Source organism: Papio anubis, chromosome 7 (genome assembly GCF_008728515.1).
Source record: "Papio anubis isolate 15944 chromosome 7, Panubis1.0, whole genome shotgun sequence".
In the NCBI taxonomy this organism is placed as follows: Eukaryota; Metazoa; Chordata; class Mammalia; order Primates; family Cercopithecidae; genus Papio; species Papio anubis.
In genome coordinates this window covers 103,394,780-103,408,528 of record NC_044982.1, presented here as the reverse complement: position 1 = coordinate 103,408,528, position 13,749 = coordinate 103,394,780, and the positions used below count along the sequence as shown (strand labels likewise).

At 40.6% G+C, this 13,749-nt stretch overlaps 1 protein-coding gene across 15 annotated transcripts in view; it reads left to right on the top strand.

The window, feature by feature from the left end:
• AKAP13 (A-kinase anchoring protein 13) overlaps positions 1–13,749 on the top strand; it is a 266,890-nt gene that overhangs the window by 218,351 nt on the left and 34,790 nt on the right. For 13 of the 15 annotated variants that reach the window (XM_031669206.1, XM_031669210.1, XM_031669209.1 and 10 more), the window contains 2 exons: positions 9,479–9,546; positions 11,947–12,013. In XM_031669206.1, coding sequence (XP_031525066.1) covers positions 9,479–9,546; positions 11,947–12,013 — 135 coding nt within the window. The remainder of the gene's footprint in view (positions 1–9,478; positions 9,547–11,946; positions 12,014–13,749) is intronic. The other 2 variants (XM_031669207.1, XM_009210865.3) reach the window with 1 other exon arrangement.

Sequence of the window (13,749 nt, the reverse complement as noted above, 5' to 3'; positions counted from 1 at the left end):
ACTTAGGAGGCTGAGACAGGAGAATAGCTTGAACCCGGGAGGCAGAGGTTGCAGTGAGCTGAGATCGCACCACTGCACTCCAGCCTGGGCAACAAAAGTGAAACTCTATTTAAAAAAAAAAAAAAAAAAAAATGTGCAAAAATATCTCAAAGGCTATACACCAAACTGTTAACAATCTGAAAAAAAGAGAAATAAGGAGAAAAGGAGTTGAAGGGGACTCTTTGTTTTATTCTTTTATATTGTTTGAATTTTTAAAGAATGTACTTACATATTATTTGTATGTCTAAAAATGTAGATATTGGACCACTGATAGTTTCAAAGGATTTTCTAGTTATTTATCAACTGATCTCTGATGAAAGCACAAAATAGGTTGGTGTTTGATTCGAGAATTTAATGGACAAAGCAGAATTACTACCAGAACAGAGTAAGCTTATAAGCCTTAAGGAGAGTTGTTCTACCACTGTTATTGATAGCGCCTGCTTGAATCAGAAATAGGATAGTTGATCTACCAACTTTCAGTTCTGGATTGTGATGTGAAACATTATCAGGAGATTTAAGGTTGAAAGTTATAGACAATCTTTTTGAAGACCCGAAGAATCTTGTGCTATAGAGGACAATAGATTTAAGAATTGTTGATTTATGATTATAATGAGTGGCTGTACCTTTCCATGACTAGCTCCAGATAATTTTGCAATTTTAAGTTCAGGTTAAAGTAAGTTGTCTAATATATGCCAGTGTATATTTAGCCTTGTATTGCCATTGACTTCTGTATATACATTATTTCTAGGTTACAAATAGTTGAAATTTGCCCTCTTTGGTTGTATTAAGTCTTTGTCTACATTAGACTATCACTCAGAATTAAACCTGTAACTGGCATATAATAAATTTATCAGAGAGCAAAAATATTCAGTTAATGTTGGAGAATGCACAGGCATCCTAAGCCCACTTTTGCTTTCTTGATACGTCTTCTTGTTAAACATAATAGAAATTATCTTTTACCGGACTCCCTGGATGATGAAGCACACATAGCTAGGACACCACAAATTATTGGACTCCTTATGGTATCATTGTCATGCTAGAACCACCTCTGGAGAGCAAGATCTGGGTTACCTCTTGGAGACTTCCATTGCCCAGTGATATCATAGCTACCCATGAAGAATCACTTGTGTGGGGTTTGGTATTGATTGGGGAAAACTGTATGAAAGGTTTGAGACTCTGAGATTCTCAGCCCCACTTCTGTATAGTGATTAAATAGTTTAATGTATAGGGCAGTAGCTTTCATGGTGTCAGGTGTTTGAAGTTCCACAGATTTCTGATTTATATATATTTAAAACTACATAAAAACATACATTCTTAAAGGTATAATTCCCAGATTTTAACATCAACATATTAGCTTTAGCTATCAGCCTACCTACTCATTTGTATTTTTCCTTCCATCTCTAATTAATTGAAGATTATACTGTGATTGCAAGGCAAGCCATTAAAAAAAAAACTGCTAATTTTGGTTATTTATCTGCATGAAGAACGTTAAGATGTTCTCTATATCATGTACTCGAAATTAAATATAGAAATAAATTAGAGGTTATGGTAGATAAGTGAATTGCAAATGTCATGTACCTCTGATTTCACATTTTTTAGTTCATCACAGCAACTTCATTGTTCTCATTAACTTTAAAAGTAAACATTAAAATTGCAACTCAGAAAATAAATCTGTACTCTTTTACACATTTGAACACAGTATATTAATATTTTATTTCATGTAAGACTTTTTTTTTTTTTTTTTTTTTTTTTTTGAGACGGAGTCTTGCTCTGTCACCCAGGCTGGAGTGCAGTGGCCGGATCTCAGCTCACTGCAAGCTCCGCCTCCTGGGTTTACGCCATTCTCCTGCCTCAGCCTCCCGAGTAGCTGGGACTACAGGCGCCTGCCACCTCGCCCGGCTAAGTTTTTGTATTTTTAGTAGAGACGGGGTTTCACTGTGTTAGCCAGAATGGTCTCGATCTCCTGACCTCGTGATCCGCCCGTCTCGGCCTCCCAGAGTGCTGGGATTACAGGCTTGAGCCACCGCGCCCGGCCTCCATGTAAGACTTTTTAAAGAGTTTTTCTAGTGTTTTGGAAAACCAGTGAAATAGTGGATTGGCTACCGATTCTGTGCTGATAAACACTTATAAGTGGAATGGGACTTTTTTGGTTGAACCTATAAATTTTAATATGAAGTCACCCAAGGAATTTGCTTTTTCTGGAAGCACATTATTTCATGAAGTCCAGTGTGTTATCACTAGACTAAAGTCTTGTCTGTTTGGGAAGTCTGTCAAGGGGGACAGGGGTCATAATAACCTTTGCTAGTTGTTCTTTGAGTTTTGGTAATGGCTTGATCTAATCGAATATCAGAGATTATCTTAGTTCTGCCTGCTCAGCAAAAACCAGGAAAAAGATGTAACATATTTGAGGGATGTTTTTTGTTTTTTGTTTGTTTGAGATGGTGTCTGTCTCTGTCACCTAGTCTGGAGTGCAGTGGCGCAGTCTCAGCTCACTGCAACCTCCTCCTCCCAGGTTCAAGCCATTCTTCTGCCTCGGTCTCCCAAGTAGCTGGGACTACAGGAACACGCCACCACACCTGGCTATTTTTTTTGTATTTTTATTAGAGATGGGGTTTCACCATATTGGCCAGGCTGGTCTTGCGCTCCTGACCTCAGGTGATCCACCACCCTCAAACTCCCAAAGTGTTGGGATTACAGGTGTGAGCCACTGCGCCTGGCTATATTTGAGGTTTAAACTGAAAAGAATCAGACAGCAAAAAGGAATAGTTTAAGTTGGGCTTGATTGTTACCCTAATAATATACACCTAAGTTTCAAAAATACATTCTTTAATTTACATACCACCCTACTCCAGAAGTAGTGTTGAAATAGTCTCAACATCTGGTGATAGCATTAAGGTTTGTGTAAGACAGTCTGCAGCCTGCCTCTTATAAAAAGAAGGGGGTAGGCCGGGCGCGATGGCTCACGCCTGTAATCCCAGCACTTTGAGAGGCCAAGGTGGTTGGATCACGAGATCAGGCGTTCGAGACCAGCCTGGCCAACGTGGTAAAACCCTGTCTCTACTAAAAATACAAAAAATTAGCTGGATGTGGTGGTGGGCGCTTGTAATCCCAGCTACTCAGGAGATTGAGGCAGGAGAAGTACTCGAACCCAGGAGGCAGAGGTTACAGTGAGCAAAAGATCACGCCATTGCACTTCACTTCAGCCTGGGCAACAGAGTGAGACTCTGACTCAAAAAAAAAAAAAAAAAAAAAAAAAGAAGGAACGAAAAGGATTGAGAGCAACAAAAATAGTATATAATCATCTTCTCAAATGAACCGAAGTAATGGGCTGATTATCTTCAGCTTCCTGAAGAAGCTGAATATTTGTATGTATGAAGTCCCATGTGTTATCTTGGCAGGAAGTAGAAAATATGAGTAATTTGGGGACCCAGAATCTTTTGTCACTTCCCTCCATTGCCTCTCATATCCAAGATCTTCCCAGGAGTTGTAGGAAATGTAGCATCCATGCAGTTAGTCATTTACCTCCTAGGAAACCTTTGTGCTCTTGGGAGACAGTAGCTTCCCATTGTGGTTAAGCTTAACCACGTTTGGCTGATGCCTGGATAGAGCTTCATACCCTCAGCACTGCCTAGTCACCTTTGACTTGTGGTTAGAAAGATCAGCCATATAATCTATCATGATGATATATTATGATGATTTATATAAGAAACTGGGACTTTTTTTTATCTCAGCCAAAATTACTCTTGTTTTAGGATTAGGTGACTTTCACAGAGTTAATAGAGGAATGTCTTTTCAACTCTTACTTCTCTATTATGTAAAGCTGTCCTTGAATAATCAGCTGTTCTTTCCAGCTGCCACAAATTATTTGTTCTTTGAAAATCTTAGGCCGGGCGCGGTGGCTCAAGCCTGTAATCCCAGCACTTTGGGAGGCCGGGGCAGGCTGAGATCCACCCGAGGTCAGAATCGAGACCATCACAGCTAACACAGGTAAAACCCTCTACTAAAAATACAAAAATTAGCCGGTGATGCGTGGCGCCTGTAGTCCCAGCCTTCACTTGGGAGGCTAAGGAGCAGGAGAATGCGTGGCAGGCCCGGAGCTTGCAGTGAGCGAGATCATACTACCTCCCAGCCTGGGCGACAGAAGCCGAGACTCCGCCTCAAAAAAAAAGAAAATCTTAGTGACTTAGTGGAGTCCTTCAGAATAAGGAATTTGTTATGTTCGGGTTTTGGGGTCTTGCCAGTGGTTCTGTTTTGTTTGCTTTAAACAGATGTAAAATGATACTGAGATTATTGCTCCTTTATTTTCTGTTGTGCTAGCAGCATTTCAGTACTTTTGTGGTAGTTGTTTCTTTTACGTAAAAAAAAAACAAGTAAACCAGCTGCAATCTAAGTAGGAAACACAAGAATTTAGAATGTGTGTGATGGTTAGATTTTGCTTCTGATTTCATCAGGAAAAGTTGCTCTCTGGACAGACAGTTTTCTGGCATTTATAGTTCATTGCTTATGTGAGAGAGTAAAATGCATATTGATTAAAGGAAGAAAATTTATTACTTAGGGAAAAGGATGGTAAAAAAAGACCCTAAGCAATAAAGGCAATTCTTTTTTAAGCAGAACACTTTCATTTTGTTTCATTTTTGTTTACCAGTGTTCTTACGAAAACTGCTGTTGGGGCTACTTCAGCTGAGATGATTTGGCTCTTTTTTGTGGCTTTCCTCTTGTTCTGTACATCAGCACTGTGGTTATTACACCAGCTACAAGAACATCTCACATGCCTTTGGCGTATAAGCACTCTTAGTCCAGATAGGGCGATGTCTCAGATCCCCCAAAGATTTTATTTATTGGCCAGGTGCGGTGGCTCACGCCTGTCATCCCAGCACTTTGGAAGGCTGAGTGAATCACCTGAGGTTAGGAGTTTGAGACCAACCTGGCCAACGTGGCGAAATACCATCTCTACTAAAAATACAAAAAATTAGTCAGGCGTAGGGGCACGGACCGGTAATCCCAGCTACTCAAGAGGCTGAGACAGCAGAATCGCTTGAACCCAGGAGATGGAGGTTGCAGTGAGCCAAGATCATACCAGTGCACTCCAGCTTGGGTGACAAAGCAAGACTCCATCTCAAAAAAATAAACTATATATATTTAATAATTTTTTTTTTTTGAGAGACAGGGTCTCACTCTGTTGCCCAGGCTGGAGTGGAGTGGAGTGATCATGGCTCACTGCAGCCTTGACGTCCCAGGCTCAAGTGATCCTCCTGCCTCAGCCTCATAAGTAGCTGGTGCTGTAGGCATGCATCACCATACCTGGTTAATTTTTGTGTTTTTTGTAGAGGTGGTGTTTTGGCGTGTTGCCCTTGTTAAAGATTTTAAACAAGAAGTTGCAGAAAGAATTTTGTAGAATGCATTTCTAAATTTGCTCATATTTAACTTTTTTGTTTTATTTTCATTTTCTTGATTAGAGTTGAAATAATAGGAGAAAGTTGTACATTTCTGTCCTTAAAGGTAATTCTTCAACTCATGTCCTGAAGAAGGGTCAGGTCATTTTTCCCAGTTAGATTTTGCTGCTCACATCTGTAGGCAGAACAGTCAGAAGTCTTCAGCCTATTCCCAAATGATGATCAGTGGACTGAAGTACTAGAAGACCTCTTTTGTCAGAGCCCTGGCTACATATGACTTAGCTCACAAAGGTGACTCGTTTCTATGTAGGCAGTCCTTTGCTATTCTGTCATTTCATTTCAGTTTGGCATAGCCACTCCTCTTATCATTTTATAAAGTTGATTTTCTTAAGTTAGCCTCGCTAATGGTTTGTTTTATTTTTCTTCCCAAAGATAAAAAACACATAGTATATAACCATTCTCCAAAGATCTTTGGTGGTTGGTGGCATGGGCTAAAAAAAAGATACAGCAATAGATAGATGATAGTTTCTAGTCATGTGGATTTAACTTCATTTTCTTTGGTTTGATGCCTCCTTGTAGCAACGAAAGAAGTTGAAAGCTGGGCTGTTTGTTTTAAGTTCAGAGGAATCCAATTAGGGGTTAGCTCTGTTCCCATAAACCACTGTGCTGAGACCTTTTTGAAGGATTTTTTAAAATAAAAGCATATTGCCTGCTGCTATTAGGAAATCTATCAAATAAATAAAAGGCCAGATAATTCTTCTCTGATCTTCATAACAGCATGGTATGGTTTGTGGCAGAGAGCTTAAAAATGTATTAGATTTGTCTTCAATTCTTGTGTTCTTGGTAATTTTCTGTTTTCCCAAACTGAGAGTAAGATTTTAATCTCATGACTTCGGCTGATGTCAGTGGGGCTGAAGTTTCTAAATCACCCACGCACAGCACTAAAACTGTCACTGTTAATTGAGTCCAGGACAACTTGGAAACAAGTTGAGTGTTTTTCAAGTAGGTACTTCAGCATCTTAAGGAGATGTCCATGCAAACTATCACTAAGACAAGACTCATGACCGTAATATAGAGCCTCTTAAACTTCCAACTGGGTTGTGGGTTTGGGGACGTTTCAATTAATTAAAAGTTAATTTATATGAAAAGTTCTTTACTAGAAGCACATTTTAAATGATTTTTTTTTTCTGCTTTTATGATTCATCTCAGACACTCAAACAGTAGCCTGAGAGTTTGAATATTGCTGAAGACTTTTTAAAAGTGATAGTGCCACTCCCTTAAAAATCATCATTGTTTAAATCTCTGTAGGGTGTTGGAATTGGTTGGGAAGAAAGGAACAGAAAGAACAGAACTTGGAAACAAATTTTGCCCATAGTGTTCTTGGTCACTTTTGCAGATCAGAGTTAGTAGCTGGTTCTCTAGCAAATCTACCACCTCCTGTGTTGCCCTTAAGTGCCTAAAATATTCTAGACGTTCAATAAAACACAAGAAAAAAATGTGCTTTTATAACTGGATTATAAGACAATAAAATCTTATTTTTAAGTTATCACAAGATGTGATAAATGGATTATTCAAAAGGATATGGAAATGCTTATAAGCAAATCCAAGGAACTTTGAAAGACAGAGTGTGATGATTTTTTAAAAATTAAAAATTTTTTTAATTTTGAAAAATGTTAATACAAAGTATTGTACATAGGTAATTTAACACATATGTGTCCATGATTCAAAATGAACACATAGTAATATTCTGTCATACTGCTTCAGATTGTTTCACTTTTTAAGAAACCATTATGATTAAGTTCGGATTCCCCTTTGTTTCCCTGCCCCATGCATCTTCCTTCCTCCCCAAGGACAAGCACTATCATGAATTCAGTGCATTTGTAGTCTGTGTTTTATAATTTATTCTCATACATAAACAACATATAATTTGTTTTTGTTTTTAGCTTACATAAATGCTACCATACAATACCTCTCATTTTGCAATTTGCTTTATTCTCTTCAGTATTATATATTGAGGATTCAGCATGCTGAAAAACATAGATCTACTAATCATTAACTTTGCCTGCTCATAGTCTTTGGATACTTTTTCTGTAGAAGGGAAAGAGAAATGGACTTAAAGATGATGTATTTGAAAGACTTTAGCTGAGTTGGGATTTGTGAAGAGAAAGGGTTTGGATGCGGTGGGCTTTCAAGTCTGTGCATGAGAAGGAGATGATGGATCAACTAATGGGAGGGGAAGAAACCAGAAAGGAGCATGCCAGCTGCAAGTCCCAGGCATCTCTGTAGCAGAGGAGGGGAGGTGCACCATACACCCTGAGTAAGAATAGTGCTTGTGAGGATGGGCAGAAACACATTTTGGCTTACTAGAAAATAAAGTCATTTGCCTCGACCACTTTGTTATACTTCTTGCTGTGGGTCCAGCAGCCCGAAACTCACTTACCCATCTAATAGAATCACAGCAGAGGGAACCTGGGAGAAAATGTGGTTCCTCCTTTTTAATTTTATAGATGAGGAAACAGGGGCCTGTCCAGAAGGGACTTGTGCTAGGATCATACTAACTAATAAGCAAAGCCAGGACCTACGTCAAATTTAGTTTGACAGCTGTTTGTCCTTTTGTGTTACTAAATTGATATTTGACATACTGTAATCAAGGCTGTAATAGGGCATTCATCTAATTTTAGTTTAAATAGGCATAGTAGGGCCTACAGAGGGGCATTTGAATAGGATGCATGATCCAGGCACTATGCTAGAGAGGCTTAATTGAAGATTCAGCAGTGGGTGAATGGTCCCTGCCCCAGAAAGGGGATAGAGAAAAACCCAAGAGAATCTCAATACACTGTGCCGGTGGTATTAAGGAGGAGACCTGTGAACCAAGTGGTTGTTAAAGGAAGTGTTACAAAAGGAATGGAAAAGGCCTTTGAGGTCTGGGATTCTAGCAGTCTCCTTTCTGGTTTCCTCCCCTCCCCATCACCACTCCAGTCACCCCCAAATCCATACGTCTGGGCTAAAGAGATGTTGGCACCTAACTGGTGAGTTGGTATAGACAGGACCTGTGACGCTTCCTGAATCAGTCTGTGGGGCATTGCCTATTGAATGGCATCTGTGGTTGATTTTCTGAGTGAGCCCTTCCCATGAGAGTGTCTCCTCTTCGAGTGTCCCCACAGACAGATCTTTCGTTTGTTTCTGCTTTACCTCTGGCTTCCTGGAACGGTTCTGTTATGTGACTTTATAGCAGCACTGAGAGCTGATGGTAAGCCTTCTGGACACAGAGGCCTGGGTTTTTACGTCAGCGGCCCTTGTCAGCCAAGGGAGTGAAAAGTAAAGGAATTAAGATACAATGCTGTCCTTGCCAAATTGTGGTCTCTGCTTTATCTTTCAAGAAGTCTCCATTTTCTCTTAAGTCACAGTTCCCAGAGGTGCATGTGGGGTTCTGATGACCTTTCGTGTGTGGTTCCTGTCTCAGAGAATGGGTTGCAAAAAGCCCAGCGTAGTTAAACTTTTCAGATTTTATATTCTGTGCTTTATTACAGTCATACAAATTTTGTAACCCCCATTGGGGGCTTTATTTATGTATTTATTTGTAATTTAGACTTACACATTGATGGCAGACACTTTCACTTTTAGTTTTGGTAGCCTCTCAGCTTCCTGTCTGAGAAGTTCCAGACTTACTACTTTTTGTTAATTAGAAATCACATCTGTCACTCCCTGAGGGCCAGGAAACTCACCCTTCCCATGAGATCACTTGAGTCGTCGTTCCTCTCATTAAGCTGTAATCTGTCTCCCAGTCTCCAAATAAAGACACAACACTGGGAAAAAAAAAAAAAAAAAAAAAAGAAGTCACATCTGCTCATGTTTTTCCTCCTCCAAATAACATCACAGACCTGCTTCCTAGAAGAGGACTGCAATCTGTAATTTCAGTTAGTCACACTCTCACGTGTGAGTGACTTCACTTTGAAATTCAGAGGCCACTTGTGGCAGCAGTGGAAACTCAGAATCTGGAATCTGTTTGCTTTGTCCATGTGACCTTGGGTTTGCTTTCTTTTCAGATTGCAGTGCTTTTGTCCACAAAGGCTGCCGAGAAAGTCTAGCCTCCTGTGCAAAGGTCAAAATGAAGGTAAGACTTTCTGGCTAAAAGAAGGCTTAAAATAAAAGAGTTTAAACCAGCAAGATCCTCAGGAGTTGGGAGAGTTGAGGTTGTGGTGGATTTTGTTTATTTTAATCATTCGGTACCAACTTTGAGAACGAATTATAACTAAAAAATATTTCTTCTCTTAAGCGATCAATCCTCTTCTTGAGTAATACTGGCGAATTAGACTTTGAGGAAAGAAAATGCTTTCAGAACTTCTTCATGTTCAATATACATTTCTTCGCGATTTTAATATTTCCGTGTTGCTATTAAAGTGGTTTTCTCATACACTTGTCTTCTTCCTTCAGGACCATCAGGGCAGCAGGTGGAGGTCAAGGGCATTGATCTGCTGGTGGGGGCGGGGAGGGTGTTACAGTTAGTACTAGCCTGTCTGGTAGCACTTTTCTCAGGTACATAATACAGGTGGCTCTGATCACATGATGTAAGAATAGAAAGTGCCTGTTTTATGATGGTATCTGCCCTGAACATGTATGCTATGTAGTCATGCTTTTCCAGTGGCCTTTAAAAAAAAAAGTATGGGTTGGGGGCCATACCTTTTAGGCAGCCTGTGAGGTTTTCAGTGTTCTAGTCACCTGTGTCTCTTCATTCCTCGTCAAAGGAATGCTTTCCAACTATGTCGACACAGATGATTAATGAGCTGTGTGCTTCGTCAGTCACCAAACAGTTATCTAGTGCCATGACCTCAATCTAGAATGTGCATCAGAATCAACTCGAGGGCTTGTTGAAAGACAGCTTACTGAGCCCCACTCCCAGAGTTTCAGATTCTGGAGGAAAGTCCAGGAATTTGCATTTCTAGGAAGTTCCCAGATGATGCTGATAGTTCAAGGACCTCACTTTGAGAAGCACTAAAACTAGCATCAAAATGGCAAAAAATAGGATAGCCCAAATCTTCTTCGGCCCATGGACATATATTTTGTTTGGCTCATGTAGTACTTTTAAAATGTGAGTTAGTGCAGCTCTTTCAAAATCATGTTTTGTATCAGTCTGGATTCTTAAGTTCTCCTGAAAAAATTGGAAGATTTATAACCCCCGGCCCCCTGATATTTCCCAGTACCCAGCACTCCCAGGTTTTCCTTTTTTCCATAGTAGTTACCACCTTCTTAGAGTCTGTATTTACCCATCTTTATTTATTATTACATAGATTTCTTATGGTCTGTATCTTCCCCCCACTAGAATATAAGCTCCAAACTCATTAAGCAGGCTGAAGGCAGGAGTCTGCTCCATCAGTGGAGCCTGCAGGGAGGGAGGGATGGCTGGAGCTGAGTGGTGCTGCCTCTTTTAGACAGGATATGCCAGTTCCAGGCCGCCACTGCCTCCCCACACCCCACCCCACCCCAGCTTGCTTCTGTCATTTGTTACCTGCCAGCACCATAGTCATTTGAGTTTGTGATCTCTGGTAAGACTCAATTGTTGTGAATGTACTAGTTTATACAGAATGATCATAATAGAGATATAGCATCTCCCATATGAGAGAATATAACCTAAAAGGGGGAATTTTATTTTATTTTATTTTAGAGACAGAGTCTCGCTCTGTCACCCAGACTGGAGTGCAGTGGTGCAGTCTTGGCTCACTGCAACCTCCGCCTCCCAGGTTCAAGCAATTCTCCTGCCTCAGCCTCCCAAGTAGCTGAGATTACAGGCGCCTGCCACCATGCCCAGCTAATTTTTATATTTTTAGTTGAGACAGAGTTCCACCATGTTGACTGGGCTGGTCTCGAACTCCTGACCTCAGGTGATCCACCTGCCTTGGCCTCCCAAAGTGCTGGGATTACAGGCATGAGTCACCGCACCCTGCCTGAAATTTCATTTTAAATAGGAAGTAACCTATCTCAGATTAATTGCTTCAATCTATAATTTCTCAAGGTATTTTTGTTACATGGCTACAGCAAAAGTCTTAACTGAAATTAGTATTTTACCCAATAATTCAGCACCTTATAAATGCTAGTTACTGGAAATGAAATGCAAAAGTCAAAAGATGCTGCCCTTAAGGCACCAGCAATCTACTGGGGAAGATAGGCAGACAGTTACTATAAATGAGAAAGGGGTGCCAGTCACTGTCTTGGGTGAGGAGAGGAGAGAAGCTATAGATGACTTTACCAAGGAGGCAACACTTAAATAGTCGTGAAGGGGAAGAATGCCATGCCTCTGAAGGTGAGAAAAGCATTCCAGGCAGGATAGACAGCATCGGAGTATGTGGCAGGTTTAGAGGATGGCAATTGAGGGCGACTATGGCTGGGACACAGGGTGCTTAGGGCAGTGCGGAAAGCAGAGTGGGAAAGGAAGCTGAACTGCTTGCTCCCTTCCTACTCCGCTTCTCAGGGCTTGACAGAGGTGAATTGTCAATGGACTTACTTTCTTTCTCTTTAGCAGCCCAAAGGGAGCCTTCAGGCACATGACACATCATCACTACCCACGGTCATTATGAGAAACAAGCGTAAGTAGCTCAGCCCACCTCTCAATTCCCTTTCTGACTTTCTGGTTCTGAATGTGAAAATGCTGTTGTAATATTCAATTATTATTCATAGTCAAGATATGAATACCTATTTTGTGGTGAGAGAAGGCTGCTGTTTTATCCTGCAGATTCCTTGACCCATACCTGAACATTATACCATCAGACCCTCTTGGAAGGTTTCTAAAACAGTCTGTGTATTAGCTTAAAGGCAGCACCTTTGCCCTGTGTGTTTAAGCAAGTGACCCCTGTGCATCTCAATTTCCTCTTTAATAATAGTTGGGAATTAAAAGACCTGTTTGCAGTGCCTTACAATCATATGAATCGAATGAGATCTGGTTTGTTAAACTTCTTTTTTTTTTTTTTTTTTTTGAGGCGGAATCTTGCTCTGTCACTCAGGCTGGAGTGCACTGGCACGATCTCGGCTCACTACACCCTCCGCCTCCTGGGTTCAAGTGATTCTCCTGCCTCAACCTCCCTGGTAGCTGGGATTACAGGCACGCGCCACCACGCCCAGCCTAAACTTCTTTGTAAACTGAGAAGTTGTAGAAAATGTTTCTTTTTTTTTATTATTTCTAAGGACCTCAAGTGTTACTCAGAATTGGGTAAATCACACTCTTCCGTTCACATCAAACTATTTTCAACAGTGCATACAAGACTCCACTTTGGTTTTACTGATACTTTTCCCTTTTCACTCCCCATTCCCTGTCTCATTCCCACTATAGTATATTTAATGTATGTCCTTCTAATCTGCCATGTTGTTAGACATATGTATACTTTGAAAAAAAGTATTATTTTGTGTGAATTTAAATTCGATAATATGACATATATTCTGCTTATTTTTTTCACTCAATACCGTTTTGAGATATGCATGTTATTATTGTACGCTGTTGTTTCAGACTGTGGCAGGCTATTCTTTCATAAGCATATTTCACATTTTAAGTTCCCCTAGAGACAGAATATTTACATTGCTTCCAGCTGCTACTATAAATAATGCAGTGATTAATATCTCGTTAGCTGGCTCCATGGGAGCCTCTGTGAGACTTTCCCCAGGCAATGTTCTTGAAAACGTAGTTTTTTAGAAGTAGAGATTCTTAGGCCCTACCCTGATCTATGAATCACAAACTGTGGGATGGGGCCAGCATTCTGTGTGTTTTTGTGGTGCGTGGGAGTGTGTTTAATAGAGACAGGGTCTTGCTTTGTCACCCAGGCTGTAGTGCAGTGGTGTGATCTTAGCTCACTGTAACCTCAAACTCCTGGGCTCTGGAACTCCTCTCGCCTCAGACTCCTGAGTTCCTGGCACTCCAGGTGCCATACCTGATTTTTAAATTTTTTTGTAGAGTTGGAGTCTCACTATGTTGCCCAGGCTCGTCTCAAACTCCTGGCCTCAAGCAGTCCTCATGCCTTGGCCTCCCAAAGTGCTGAGATAATAGGCATGAGCCACCATACCCAGCCTGGTCTGTGTCTTAATAGATCTTCCAGGTGATTCTGATGCCCACTCAACCTTGAAAACCACTGCTTTGTGCCTAATTTCTCTGAGTACCTCCAGATAGCTCCTGAATGGCTGTACTAGTCTTCACTCCCACAAGAGTGTGATTCCCTTTAGACATGTTTAATCTGGTTATTATCCATCTTCACATGTAGATGACTAGAAGAGGAGCTTCTCCAGGTTGACACCCATTTCAGTCTGTCATCTCACCCATTCGACATACTTTTTATGT